The 14,485-nt window shown below is 59.2% G+C and overlaps 1 protein-coding gene across 1 annotated transcript in view; it reads left to right on the top strand.

Moving 5' to 3' along the window:
• Positions 1 to 1,803: 1,803 nt before the first annotated feature.
• The window catches only part of LOC147096458 (zinc-binding protein A33-like), a 34,117-nt gene continuing 21,435 nt past the window's right edge, over positions 1,804 to 14,485 (top strand). The window contains exons 1-3 of the mRNA XM_085975257.1: positions 1,804 to 2,214; positions 3,434 to 3,529; positions 13,464 to 13,697. Coding sequence (XP_085831383.1) covers positions 1,804 to 2,214; positions 3,434 to 3,529; positions 13,464 to 13,697 — 741 coding nt within the window. The remainder of the gene's footprint in view (positions 2,215 to 3,433; positions 3,530 to 13,463; positions 13,698 to 14,485) is intronic.

Raw genomic sequence — 14,485 nt, 5'->3', positions numbered from 1 at the left:
AATGGGCAACTATAAGAATGTAAAATTATATTTATTATTTCTTGTCTAGTGCACAATTTGTTCTCTAGTCTTTTGCCATTGATATATCACTCATATTTCAATTAAACAATTATGCATTATTATGTGCTCAACCGCCGAAGGCTTCTTCGACAGCACCTCCCAAACCCGCAACCTCTACCACCTAGAAGGACAAGGGCAGCGGGTGTATGGGAACGCCACCACCTCCAAGTTCCCCTCCAAGTCACACACCATCCTGACTTAGAAATATATTGCCGATCCTTCATCGTCACTGGGGCAAACTCTCCTCATACGTCATTCCTGCCATCCCAGGTATCAGTCTGGTGAATCTTCGCTGATCTCCCTCCACGGCAAGAACATCCTTCCTCAGATAAGGCGACCAAAACTGCACACAATACTCAAGATGTGATTGCACCAGAGAAGGGGATTTACGAGGATATTGCCAGGATTGGAGAATTTTAGCTATGAGGAAAGACTGGATAGGCTGGGGTTGTTTTCTTTTGAACAAAGGAAGCTGAGGAGAGACTTAATTGAGGTGTATAAAATTATGAGGGGCCTGGATAGAGTGGATAGGAAGGACCTATTTCCCTTAGCAGAGAGGTCAATAACCAGGGGAGCGTAGATTTAAAGTAATTCGTAGATGGATTAGAGGGGAGTTGAGGAGAACTTTTTTCACCCAGAGGGTGGTGGGGGTCTGGAACTCACTGCCTGAAAGGGTGGAAGAGGCAGAAACCCTCATCACATTTAAAAAGTACTTGGATAAGCCCTTGAAGTGCTGTAACCTACAGGGCTACGGACCAAGAGCTGGAAAGTGGGATTGGGCGGGATAGCTGTCTTTCAGCCGGCATGGACACGATGGGCCGAATGGGGCTACTTCTGTCCCGTAAATGTCTATGGAGTAGGATCAGGGTTTTTATTTGTTATCTTCTCTTCTTAGGCAGTCCCTCGGAACCGAGGATGACTTGCTTCCACATTAAAAATGAGTTCTCAGGTGACTGATGAGTCCAATGCGGGACCTGCAGTCTCTGTCACAGGTGGGGCAGACGGTGGTTGAAGGGGCGGGTGGGTGGGGTGCTTGGGTTGACGTGCGTTCCTTTCGCTGCCTGCTCTTGCTCCCGGCGAAGAGACTCGAGGTGTTCGGCGCCTTCCCGGATGCTTCTCCTCCACTTTGTGCGGTCTTGGGCCAGGGATTCCCAGGTGTCGGTGGAGAAGTTACACTTTTTCAAGGTGGCTTTGAGGGTGTCCTTGAAGCGTTTCCTCTGCCCACCTGGGGCTCTCTTGCCGTGCCGGAGCTCCGAGTAGAGCGCTTGTTTTGGGAGTCTTGTATCGGGCATGCGGACAATGTGACCCGTCCATCGGAGCTGATCGAGCGTGGTCAGAGCTTCGATGCTGGGGATGTTGGCCTGAGCGAGAACACTGACGTTGGTGCGCCTATCCTGCCAATGGATTTGCAGGATCTTGCAGAGGCAGCGTTGGTGGTACCTCTCCAGTGCTTTGAGGTGCCTGCTGCACATGGTCCATGTCTCTGAGGCATACAGCAGGGCGGGTATCACTGCTGCTCTGTAGACCATGAGCTTAGTGCCGGGTTTAAGGTCCTGGTTTTCAAACACTCTCTTCCTCAGGCGACCGAAGGCTGCACCTTGTGAGGCTTCTTTGTATTCAATCTGTAAGCTGATACTTGTCACGGGAACACTGGACATACAGGTCCGACTGGTAACCCGGACTGGAAACACCCAGCTGAGAAGCTCCGAGGGGAAAACCTCTTTGAATCAGGAAGCGTGGGACATGGCGGTCCAAGCGCAGGCTGAGCTGTTCACAGAGGAGTTAATTTGTCCCATCTGTCTGGATTTTTTTACCGACCCAGTCACCTTGCAGTGCAGTCACACTTTCTGCCGAGCCTGCATCACTCGGTACTGGGGGCAGCGCACCCGGGAATCCTGCCCGGCATGTCGGCGGGTCTTCCCGCAGAGGGATCTGCGAGGCAGCCGAGTGCTGAGCAACCTGGTAGAGAAAGCCCGCGGATTAAGTCAGAGGCGGAAAGAAGTGGGGCTTCAACGTCACTGCGAGGAGCACCGGGAGGAACTCCGGTTCTTCTGCGCGACAGACCAGAGGCTGATTTGCATCCTGTGCAGGGACGCGCCGGAGCACAGGAATCATAGCTTCGCCCCGGCAAACCAACCGCCCGAGGGCTGCCAGGTACGCCCCAAAATCGCAATAGTCCTTGGACCCCAGCTATTCACAATATATATTAATGATCTAGACGAGGGAACTAGATGTAATATCTCCAAGTTTGCAGACGACACAAAGCTGGGTGGGCGTGTGTGCTGTGAGGAGGATGCCGAGAAACTCCAGTATGATTTGGACAGGTTGGGTGATTGGGCAGAAGCATGGCAGATGCAATATAATGTGGATAAATGTGAGGTTATCCACTTTGGTGTCAAAAACAGGAAGGCAGATTATTATCTGAATGGCAATAGATTGGGAGAAGGGGAAGTGCAACGAGACCTGGGTGTCCTTGTGCACCAGTCGCTGAAAGTAAGCATGCAGGTGCAGCAGGTGGTTAAGAAGGCAAATGGTATGTTGGCCTTCGTAGCGAGAGGGTTTGATTACAGGAACAAGGATGTCTTGCTGCAGTTGTACAGGGCCTTGGTGAGACCACACCTTGAGTATTGTGTGCAGTTTTGGTCGCCTTATCTGAGGAAGGATGTTCTTGCCATGGAAGGAGTTCAGCGAAGATTCACCAGGCTGATACCTGGGATGGCAGGAATGACGTATGAGGAGAGATTGGGTCGATTGGGCTTATACTCGCTGGAGTTTAGAAGAATGAGAGGGGATCTCATTGAAACTTATAAAATTCTGACAGGACTGGCCAGACTAGATGCAGGAAGGATGTTCCCGATGGTCGGGCGTCCAGAATCAGGGGTCACAGTCTAAGGATAAGGGGTAAGCCATTTAGGACAGAGAAACATAGAAACGTAGAAGATAGGAGCAGGAGTAGGCCATTCGGCCCCTCGAGCCTGCTCCGCCATTCAATGCGATCATGGCTGATCATCCAAATTCAGTACTCTGAAGGACAGAAATGGGGAGGAATTTCTTCACCCAGAGAGTGGTGAACCTGTGGAATTCTCTACCACAGAAGGCAGTAGAGGCTAATTCATTAAATATATTCAAGAAGGAGTTGGATATATTTCTTAAGGCTAAAGGGATCAAGGGATATGGGGAGAAAGCAGGGACAGGGTACTGAATTTGGATGATCAGCCATGATCTCATTAAATGGCGCAGCGGGCCCGAGGGGCCGAATGGCCTACTCCTGCTCCTATCTTCTATGTTTCTATGTTTCTATGTTTCTATGCAATCCTTCTCATTGCGCTGCATGCACGCACTTCCTTCAATGTACATTTCTATTTGTTTCTAGCTTAAACTCCTGTTGGCCATAGATGCCCTCAAGAAGGAAAGGGCCGCGATTCTAGACACTAAACTAAAGCAAAAAGAAATGATTTCGGAACTGAAAGTAAGTTACTTCTGTTTAATAATCAAAGAAATCTCTTGTTGGTTTTTCTCCCCTCCCTCTTTGAGATACTGGCTCAGTGGGCAGCACCCTCGCCTCTGAGTCATGAAGGTTGTGGGTTCAAGTCCCACTCCAGAGACACGGGCACAAAAATCGAGGCTGACACTCCCAGTGCAGTACTGAGGGAGCGCCGCACTGTCGGAGGGCCAGTGCTGAGGGCGTGCCGCACTGTCGGAGGTGCAGTACTGAGGGCGTGCCGCACTGTCGCAGGTGCAGTACTGAGGGAGCGCCGCACTGTTGGAGGGGCAGTACTGAGGGTGTGCTGCACTGTCGGAGGGCCAGTGCTGAGGGCGTGCCACACTGTCGGAGGGCCAGTGCTGAGGGAGCGTCGCACAGTCGGAGGGGCAGTGCTGAGGGCGTGCCGCACTGTCACAGGGAGAGTACTGAGGGAGTGCTGCACTGTCGGAGGGTCAGTACTGAGGGAGCGCTGCACTGTCAGAGGGTCAGTACTGAGGGAGTGCCGCACTGTCGGAGGGGCAGTGCTGAGGGCGTGCCGCACTGTCACAGGGACAGTATTGAGGGAGTGCTGCACTGTCGGAGGGTCAGTACTGAGGGAGTGCTGCACCATCAGAGGGTCAGTACTGAGGGAGCGCTGCACTGTCGGAGGGTCAGTACAGAGGGAGTGCCGCATTGTCGGAGGGGCAGTACTGAGGGAGTGCAACACTGTCGGAGGGTCAGTATCGAGGGAGCGCTGCACTGTTGGAGGGTCAGTACTGAGGGAGTGCCGCATTGTCGGAGGGGCAGTACTGTGGGAGTGCCACACTGTCGGAGGGGCAGTACTGAGGGAGCGCTGTGCTGTCGGAGGGACAGCACTGAGGGAGCGCTGCACTGTCGGAGGGTCAGTACTGAGGGAGCGCCACACTGTCAGAGAGGCCGTACTGAGGGACTGCCGCACTGTCAGAGAGGCAGCACTGAGGGAGCGCTGCTCTGTTGGAGGGGCAGTACTGAGGGAGCGCCGCACTGTTGGAGGGGCAGTACTGAGGGAGTGCCGCACTGGTGGAGGGGCAGTACTGAGGGAGCGCCACACTGTTGGAGGGGCAGTACTGAGGGAGTGCTGCACTGTCGGAGTGGGCAGTACTGAGGGAGCGCTGCAGTATCGGAGGGGCGGTACTGAGGGAGCGCTGCACTGTCGGAGGGGGCAGTACTGAGGGAGCGCTGCACTGTCGGAGGGTCAGTACTGAGGGAACGCTGCACTGTCGGAGGGGCAGTACTGAGGGAGTGCCGCACTGTCAGAGAGGCAGCACTGAGGGAGCACTGCACTGTTGGAGGGGCAGTACTGAGGGAGTGCCGCACTGGTGGAGGGTCAGTACTGAGGGAGCGCTGCACTGTCGGAGAGGCAGTACTGAGGGAGCGCCACAGTGTTGGAGGGGCAGTACTGAGAGAGCGCCACACTGTCGGAGGGGCAGTACTGAGGGAGCGCCGCACTGTCGGAGGGGCAGTACTGAGGGAGTGCTGCGCTGTTGGAGGGGCAGTACTGAGGGAGTGCCGCACTGTTGGAGGGGCAGTACTGAGGGAGCGCCACACTGTCGGAGGGGCAGTACTGAGGGAGCGCCGCACTGTCGGAGGGGCAGTACTGAGGGAGCGCCGCACTGTCGGAGGGGCAGCACTGAGAGAGTGCCGCATTGTTGGAGGGGCAGTACTGAGGGAGTGCTGCACTGTCGGAGGGGCAGCACTGAGAGAGTGCCGCATTGTTGGAGGGACAGTACTGAGGGAGTGCTGCACTGTCAGAGGGACAGTACTGAGGGAGCGCTGCACTGTCGGAGGGGCAGTACTGAGGGAGCGCTGCATTGTCGGAGGGGCAGTACTGGGAGCGCTGCACTGCTGGAGGGGCAGTACTGAGGGAGTGCCGCACTGGTGGAGGGGCAGTACTGAGGGAGCGGCGCACAGTCAGAGGGGCAGTACTGAGGGAGTGCCGCACTGTCAGAGATCAGTACTGAGGGAGCGCCGCACTGTCGGAGGGGCAGTACTGAGGGAGCGCTGCACTGTCGGAGGGGCAGTAAAGAGGGAGCGCCGCACTGTTGGAGGGGCAGTACTGAGGGAGTGCCGCACTGGTGGAGGGTCAGTACTGAGGGAGCGCTGCACTGTCGGAGGGGCGGTACTGAGGGAGCGCTGCACTGTCGGAGGGGGCAGTACTGAGGGAGTGCTGCACTGTCGGAGGGTCAGTACTGAGGGAATGCCGCACTGTCGGAGGGGCAGTATTGATGGAGCGCCGCACTGTCGGAGGGACAGTACTGAGGGAGCGCTGCACTGTCGGAGGGGCAGTACTGAGGGAGTGCCACACTGTCAGAGAGGCAGCACTGAGGGAGCACTGCACTGTTGGAGGGGCAGTACTGAGGGAGTGCCGCACTGGTGGAGGGTCAGTACTGAGGGAGCGCTGCACTGTCGGAGAGGCAGTACTGAGGGAGCGCCACAGTGTTGGAGGGGCAGTACTTAGAGAGCGCCACACTGTCGGAGGGGCAGTACTGAGGGAGCGCCGCACTGTCGGAGGGGCAGTACTGAGGGAGCGCCGCACTGTCGGAGGGGCAGTACTGAGAGAGTGCCGCACTGTCGGAGGGGCAGTACTGAGGGAGTGCCGCACTGTCGGAGGGGCAGTACTGAGGGAGCGGCGCACAGTCGGAGGGGCAGTACTGAGGGAGCGCTGCACTGCTGGAGGGGCAGTACTGAGGGAGTGCCGCACTGTCGGAGGGGCAGTACTGAGGGAGCGGCGCACAGTCGGAGGGGCAGTACTGAGGGAGCGCTGCACTGTCGGAGGGGCAGTACTGAGGGAGCGCTGCACTGTCGGAGGGGCAGTACTGAGGAAGCGCTGCATTGTTGGAGGGGCTGTACTGAGGGAGCGCCGCACTGTTGGAGGGTCAGTACTGAGGGAGTGCCGCACTGGTGGAGGGGCAGTACTGAGGGAGCGCCGCACTGTCGGAGGGGCAGTACTGAGGGAGTGCCTCACTGTTGGAGGGGCGGTACTGAGGGAGCGCCGCAATGTCGGAGGGGCAGTAGTGAGGGAGCGCCGCACTGTCGGAGGGGCAGTACTGAGGGCGTGCCGCACTGTCGGAGGGGCAGTACTGAGGGAGCGCCGCACTGTCGGAGGGGCAGTACTGAGGGTGTGCCGCACTGTTGGAGGGGCAGTACTGAGGGAGCGTCGCACAGTCGGAGGGGCAGTACTGAGGGAGTGCCGCACTATCAGAGATCAGTACTGAGGGAGCGCCGCACTGTCGGAGGGGCAGTAAAGAGGGAGCGCCGCACTGTTGGAGGGGCAGTACTGAGGGAGTGCCGCACTGGTGGAGGGTCAGTACTGAGGGAGCGCTGCACTGTCGGAGGGGCGGTACTGAGGGAGCGCTGCACTGTCGGAGGGGGCAGTACTGAGGGAGTGCTGCACTGTCGGAGGGTCAGTACTGAGGGAATGCCGCACTGTCGGAGGGGCAGTATTGATGGAGCGCCGCACTGTCGGAGGGACAGTACTGAGGGAGCGCTGCACTGTCGGAGGGGCAGTACTGAGGGAGTGCCACACTGTCAGAGAGGCAGCACTGAGGGAGCACTGCACTGTTGGAGGGGCAGTACTGAGGGAGTGCCGCACTGGTGGAGGGTCAGTACTGAGGGAGCGCTGCACTGTCGGAGAGGCAGTACTGAGGGAGCGCCACAGTGTTGGAGGGGCAGTACTTAGAGAGCGCCACACTGTCGGAGGGGCAGTACTGAGGGAGCGCCGCACTGTCGGAGGGGCAGTACTGAGGGAGCGCCGCACTGTCGGAGGGGCAGTACTGAGAGAGTGCCGCACTGTCGGAGGGGCAGTACTGAGGGAGTGCCGCACTGTCGGAGGGGCAGTACTGAGGGAGCGGCGCACAGTCGGAGGGGCAGTACTGAGGGAGCGCTGCACTGCTGGAGGGGCAGTACTGAGGGAGTGCCGCACTGTCGGAGGGGCAGTACTGAGGGAGCGGCGCACAGTCGGAGGGGCAGTACTGAGGGAGCGCTGCACTGTCGGAGGGGCAGTACTGAGGGAGCGCTGCACTGTCGGAGGGGCAGTACTGAGGAAGCGCTGCATTGTTGGAGGGGCTGTACTGAGGGAGCGCCGCACTGTTGGAGGGTCAGTACTGAGGGAGTGCCGCACTGGTGGAGGGGCAGTACTGAGGGAGCGCCGCACTGTCGGAGGGGCAGTACTGAGGGAGTGCCTCACTGTTGGAGGGGCGGTACTGAGGGAGCGCCGCAATGTCGGAGGGGCAGTAGTGAGGGAGCGCCGCACTGTCGGAGGGGCAGTACTGAGGGCGTGCCGCACTGTCGGAGGGGCAGTACTGAGGGAGCGCCGCACTGTCGGAGGGGCAGTACTGAGGGTGTGCCGCACTGTTGGAGGGGCAGTACTGAGGGAGCGTCGCACAGTCGGAGGGGCAGTACTGAGGGAGTGCCGCACTATCAGAGATCAGTACTGAGGGAGCGCCGCACTGTCGGAGGGACAGTACTGAGGGAGTGCCGCACTGTCGGAGGGGCAGTACTGAGGGAGTGCTGCGCTGTTGGAGGGGCAGTACAGAGGGAGCGCCGCATTGTCGGAGGGTTAGTACTGAGGGAGTGCCGCACTGTCAGAGGGGCAGTGCTGAGGGAGCGCCGCACAGTCGGAGGGGCAGTACTGAGGGAGTGCCGCACTATCAGAGATCAGTACCAAGGGAGCGCCGCACTGTCGGAGGGACAGTACTGAGGGAGTGCCGCACTGTCGGAGGGGCAGTACTGAGGGAGTGCTGCGCTGTTGGAGGGGCAGTACAGAGGGAGCGCCGCACTGTCGGAGGGTTAGTACTGAGGGAGTGCCGCACTGTCAGAGGGGCAGTACTGAGGGAGCGCCGCACTGTCGGAGGGGCAGTACTGAGGGAGTGCCGCACTGTCAGAGGGGCAGTACTGAGGGAGCGCCGCACTGTCGGAGGGGCAGTACTGAGGGAGTGCTGCGCTGTCAGAGGGGCAGTACTGAGGGAGCGCCTCACTGTCAGACGGGCAGTACTGAGGGAGCGCCGCACTGTCGGAGGGGCAGTACTGAGAGAGTGCCGCACTGTTGGAGGGGCAGTACTGAGGGAGTGCTGCGCTGTCGGAGGCGCAGTACTGAGGGAGTGCCGTACTGTCGGAGGGGCATTACTAAGGGCGTGCTGAACTGTCGGAGGGGCAGTACTGAGGGAGCGCTGCACTGTTGGAGGGTCAGTACTGAGGGCGTGTCGCACTGTCGGAGGGGCAGTACCGAGGAAGCGCTGCACTCTCGGTGGGGCAGTACTGAGAGAGTGCTGCACTGTCGGAGGGTCAGTACTGAGGGAGCGCCGCACTGTCAGAGGGGCAGTACTGAGGGAGCGCTGTGCTGTCGGAGGGGCAGTACTGAGGGAGCGCCTCACTGCTGGACGGGCAGTACTGAGGGAGCGCCGCATTGTCGGAGGGGCAGTACTAAGAGAGTGCCGCACTGTCGGAGGGTCAGTACTGAGGGCGTGTTGCACTGTCGGAGGGGCAGTACTGAGGAAGCGCTGCACTCTCGGAGGGGCAGTACTGAGAGAGTGCTGCACTGTCGGAGGGTCAGTACTGAGGGAGCGCCGCAATGTCGGAGGGGCAGTACTGAGGGTTCGCAGCACTGTCGGAGGGTCAGTACTGAGGGAGCGCCGCACTGTCGGAGGGTCAGTACTGAGGGAGCGCCGCACTATCAGAGGGTCAGTACTGAGGGAGCGCCGCACTGTTGGAGGGGCAGTACTGAGGGAGTGCCGCGTTGTTGGAGCGGCAGCACCGAGGGAGCGCCGCACTATCGGATGGTCAGTACTGAGGGAGCGCCGCACTGTCGGAGGGGTGGCACTGAGGGAGCACTGCACTGTCGGAGGGGCAGTACTGAGGGAGTGCCTCACTGTTGGAGGGGCAGTACTGAGGGAGCGCCGCACTGTCGGAGGGTCAGTACTGAGGGACTGCCGCACTATTGGAGGGTCAGTATTGAGGGAGCGCCGCATTCTCGGAGAGACAGTACTGAGGGAGCACCACACTGTCGGAGGGTCAGTACTGAGGGTGTGCCGCACTGTCGGAGAGACAGTACTGAGAGAGCACCACACTGTTGGAGGGTCAGTACTGAGGGAGCGCCGCACTATTGGAGGGTCAGTACTGAGGGAGCGCCGCACTGTTGGAGGGGCAGTACTGAGGGAGTGCCGCACTATTGGAGGGTCAGTACTGAGGGAGCGCCGCACTATTGGAGGGTCAGTACTGAGGGAGCGCCGCACTGTTGGAGGGTCAGTACTGAGGGAGCGCCGCACTATTGGAGGGTCAGTACTGAGGGAGCGCCGCACTATTGGAGGGGCAGTACTGAGGGAGCGCCGCACTATTGGAGGGTCAGTACTGAGGGAGCGCCGCACTATTGGAGGGTCAGTATTGAGGGAGCGCCGCACTGTCGGAGGGGCAGTACTGATGGAGCGCCGCACTGTCGGAGGGGCAGTACTGAGGGCACGCCGTACTGTCGGACGGACAGTACTGAGGGAGCGCCGCACTGTCGGAGGGGCAGTACTGAGGGAGCACTGCACTGTCGGAGGGGCAGTAACGAGGGAGCGCCGTACTGTCGGAGGCACAGTACTGAGGGAGCGCCATACTATCGGAGGGGCAGTACTGAGGGAGCGCTGCACTGTCGGAGGGGCAGTACTGAGGGAGTGCCGCACTGTCAGAGGGGCAATACTGAGGGAGTGCTGTGCTCTCAGAGTGGCAGTACTGAGGGAGCGCTGCACCATCGGAGGGACAGTACTGAGGGAGCGCTGCACTGTCGGAGGGGCAGTATTGAGGGAGCGGCGCACTGTCAGAGGGACAGTACTGAGGGAGCGCCGTACTGTTGGAGGGACAGTACTGAGGGAGCGCCGCACTGTAGGAGGGGCAGTACTGAGGGAGCGCTGCACTGTCGGGGGGCAGTACTGAGGGAGCGCTGCAGCATTGGAGGGGCAGTACTGAGGGAGCGCTGCACTGTTAGAGGGGCAGTACTGAGGGAGAGCAGCACTGTCGGAGGGGCAGTACTGAGGGAGCGCTGCACTGTCGGAGGGGCAGTACTGAGAGAACGCTGCACTGTCGGAGGGGCAGCACTGAGGGAGCGCCGCACTGTCGGAGGGGCAGTACTAAGGGAGCGCTGCACTGTCGGAGGGGCAGTACTGAGGGAGCGCCGTACTGTCGGAGGGGCAGTACTGAGGGAGCGCTGCACTGTCGGAGGGGCAGTACTGAGGGAGCGCCGTACTATCGGAGGGGCATTACTGAGGGAGCGCTGCACTGTCGGAGGGGCAGTACTGAGGGAGTGCCGCACTGTCAGAGTGGCAGTACTGAGGGAGCGCCGCACTGTCGGAGGGACAGTACTGAGGGAGCGCTGCACTGTCGGAGAGGCAGTACTGAGGGAGCGCCGTACTATCGGAGGGCATTACTGAGGGAGCGCTGCACTGTCGGAGGGGCAGTACTGAGGGAGTGCCGCACTGTCAGAGTGGCAGTACTGAGGGAGCGCCGCACTGTCGGAGGGACAGTACTGAGGGAGCGCTGCACTGTCGGAGAGGCAGTACTGAGGGAGTGCCACACTGTCAGAGTGGCAGTACTGAAGGAGTGCTGCACCATCGGAGGGACAGTACTGGGGGAGCGCCGCACTGTTGGAGGGGCAGTACTGAGGGAGCACCACACTGTCGGAGGGGCAGTACTGAGGGAGCACCACACTGTCGGAGGGGCAGTACTGAGGGAGTGCCGCACTGTCGGAAGGGCAGTACTGAGGGAGCGCTGCACTGTCGGAGGGGCAGTACTGAGGGAGCGCCGCACTGTCGGTGGGTCAGTACTGAGGGAGTGCCGCACTGTCGGAGGGGCGGTACTGAGGGAGTGCCGCACTGTTGGAGGGGCAGTACTGAGGGAGAGCTGCACGGTCGGAGGGGCAGTACTGAGGGAGCACCGCACTGTCGGAGGGGCAGTACTGAGGGAGTGCTGCACTGTCGGAGGGGCAGTACTGAGGGAGAGCTGCACTGTCGGAGGGGCAGTACTGAGGGAGCGCTGTACTGTCGGAGGGGCAGTACCGAGTGAGCGCTGCACTGTCGGAGGGGCAGTACTGAGGGAGCACCGCACTGTCAGAGCGGCAGTACTGAGGGAGCGCCGCACTGTCGGAGGGGCAGTACTGAGGGAGTGCCGCACTGTCGGAGGGGCAGTACTGAGGGAGCGCCGCACTGTCGGAGGGTCAGTATTGAGGGAGCGCTGCACTGTCGGAGGGGGAGTACTGAGGGAGTGCCGCACTGTCGGAGGGGCAGTACTGAGGGAGCACCGCACTGTCGGAGGGGCAGTACTGAGGGAGTGCTGCACTGTCGGAGGGGCAGTACTGAGGGAGAGCTGCACTGTCGGAGGGGCAGTACTGATGGAGCGCTGTACTGTCGGAGGGGCAGTACTGAGTGAGCGCTGCCCTGTCGGAGGGGCAGTACTGAGGGAGCACCGCACTGTCAGAGCGGCAGTACTGAGGGAGCGCCGCACTGTTGGAGGGGCAGTACTGAGGGAGTGCCGCACTGTCGGAGGGGCAGTACTGAGGGAGCGCCGCACTGTCGGAGGGTCAGTATTGAGGGAGCGCTGCACTGTCGGAGGGGGAGTACTGAGGGAGTGCCGCACTGTCGGAGGGGCAGTACTGAGGGAGTGCCGCACTGTCGGAGGGGCAGTACTGAGGGAGCGCCGCACTGTTGGAGGGGCAGTACTGAGGGAGAGCTGCACTGTCGGAGGGGCAGTACTGAGGGAGCGCTGCACTGTTGGAGGGGCAGTACTGAGGGAGCGCCGCACTGTCGGAGGGGCAGTACTGAGGGAGCGCTGCACTGTTGGAGGGGCAGTACTGAGGGAGCGCTGCACTGTTGGAGGGGCAGTACTGAGGCAGTGCTGTACTGACGGAGGGGCAGTACTGAGGGAGCGCCGCACTGTCGGAGGGTCAGTACTGAGGGAGCGCTGCACTGTCGGAGGGGCAGTACTGAGGGAGCGCTGCACTGTCGGAGGGGCAGTACTGAGGGAGCGCTGCACTGTTGGAGGGGCAGTACTGAGGGAGCACCGCACTGTCAGAGCGGCAGTACTGAGGGAGCGCCGCACTGTCGGAGGGGCAGTTCTGAGGGAGTGCCGCACTGTCGGAGGGGCAGTACTGAGGGAGCGCCGCACTGTCGGAGGGTCAGTATTGAGGGAGCGCTGCACTGTCGGAGGGGCAGTACTGAGGGAGTGCCGCACTGTCGGAGGGGCAGTACTGAGGGAGCGCCGCACTGTCGGAGGGGCAGTACTGAGGGAGCGCCGCACTGTTGGAGGGGCAGTACTGAGGGAGAGCTGCACTGTCGGAGGGGCAGTACTGAGGGAGCGCTGCACTGTTGGAGGGGCAGTACTGAGGGAGCGCCGCACTGTCGGAGGGGCAGTACTGAGGGAGCGCTGCACTGTTGGAGGGGCAGTACTGAGGGAGCGCTGCACTGTTGGAGGGGCAGTACTGAGGGAGTGCTGTACTGTCGGAGGGGCAGTACTGAGGGAGCGCCGCACTGTCGGAGGGTCAGTACTGAGGGAGCGCTGCTCTGTCGGAGGGGCAGTACTGAGGGAGCGTGGGACTGTCGGAGGTGCCATCTTTTGGATGAGACATTAAACCAAGGCCTCGTCTACCCTCTCCTATGGCACTATTGGAAGAAGAGCAGGGGAGTTCTCCCCGGAGTCCTGGGCCAATATTTATCCCTCAATCAACATCACTGAAAATCCAGTTATTATCACATTGCTGTTTGTGGGAGCTTGCTGTGCGCAAATTGGCTGCTGTGTTTCCTACATTACAACAGTGACTACACTTCAAAAAGTGCTTCTTTGGCTGTGAAGAGCTTTGGGACATCCTGAGGTCGTGAAAGGCGCTATAGAAATGCAAGTCTCTCTTTTTTTTAAATGCCAAAACTTCATTCTGTAGGAACAGTCGAGCAGTCTGCAGACCCGCATCACGTCCGAGTTCGCTAAAATGCACCAGATTCTCACCAACAGGGAGCAACGTTTAATCAGAGATCTCAGGGAACAAGAGGAGGAGATTCAGGAACCAATGGAGAAAAACCTTCGAGCAATTCGGGAGAACCTACGTTCAATTGAGCGAGAGTTGTGCAAGTTACAGAAACAGATGGATGATCGAGACAGGTTCTCTTTTGCGGAGGTAGTTTTGAAAAATAAAGCTGTCGACATAATCAAATAAAACCGTTAAAGAAAATCCATAAAATGTCTTAATTATCCGAACCTTTGATGATAAATTCAGGTTAACGTGATTGATCCACACATTAAGGAGACAATTATATTGCAGGCGCACCCTAGCGAAGTATTCACGCCCAGTTTGACAGACAGTCAGCACAATCAAAGACACAAATGCTGCAGTTCTGGCTTGTATCTGTGCGCACGCGCATTTGTGTGAGTGAGTGAGTGACAGAGAGTGTGTATCAGTATATGTGGGTATGTAGCAGTGAATATCTGTGTGTGTGTGAGAGCGAGAGCGTATGACTATATATGGGTACAACTTTTTAAATAGTTTTTATGGGATGTGGGCGTCGCTGGTAAGGCCAGCATTTATTGCCCATCCCTAATTGCCCTTGAGAAAGTGGTAGTGAGCCACCTTCTTGAACAGCTGCAGTCCGTGTGGTGAAGGTACTCCCACAGTGCTGTTAGGGAGGGAGTTCCAGGAGTTTGACCCAGCGACGATGAAGGAACGGCGACATATTTCCAAGTCAGAATGGTGTGTGCCTTGGAGGGGAACTTGGAGGTGGTGGTGTTCCCAAGCGCCTGCTGCCCTTGTCCTTCTAGGTGGAAGAGGTTGCGGGTTTGGCAGGTGCTGCTGAAGAAGCCTTGGCGAGTTGCTGCAGTGCATCTTGTAGATGGTACACACTGCAGCCACTGTACGCCGGTGGTGGAGGGAGTGAATGTTAAGGTGATGGATGGGGTGCCAATCAAGTG

Source organism: Somniosus microcephalus, unplaced genomic scaffold (assembly GCF_052327205.1).
Source record: "Somniosus microcephalus isolate GS21.2 unplaced genomic scaffold, FLI_Smic_1.0 unresolved_chr1, whole genome shotgun sequence".
NCBI classification, from domain to species: domain Eukaryota; kingdom Metazoa; phylum Chordata; class Chondrichthyes; order Squaliformes; family Somniosidae; genus Somniosus; species Somniosus microcephalus.
This window is presented reverse-complemented; position numbering and strand designations above follow the sequence as displayed.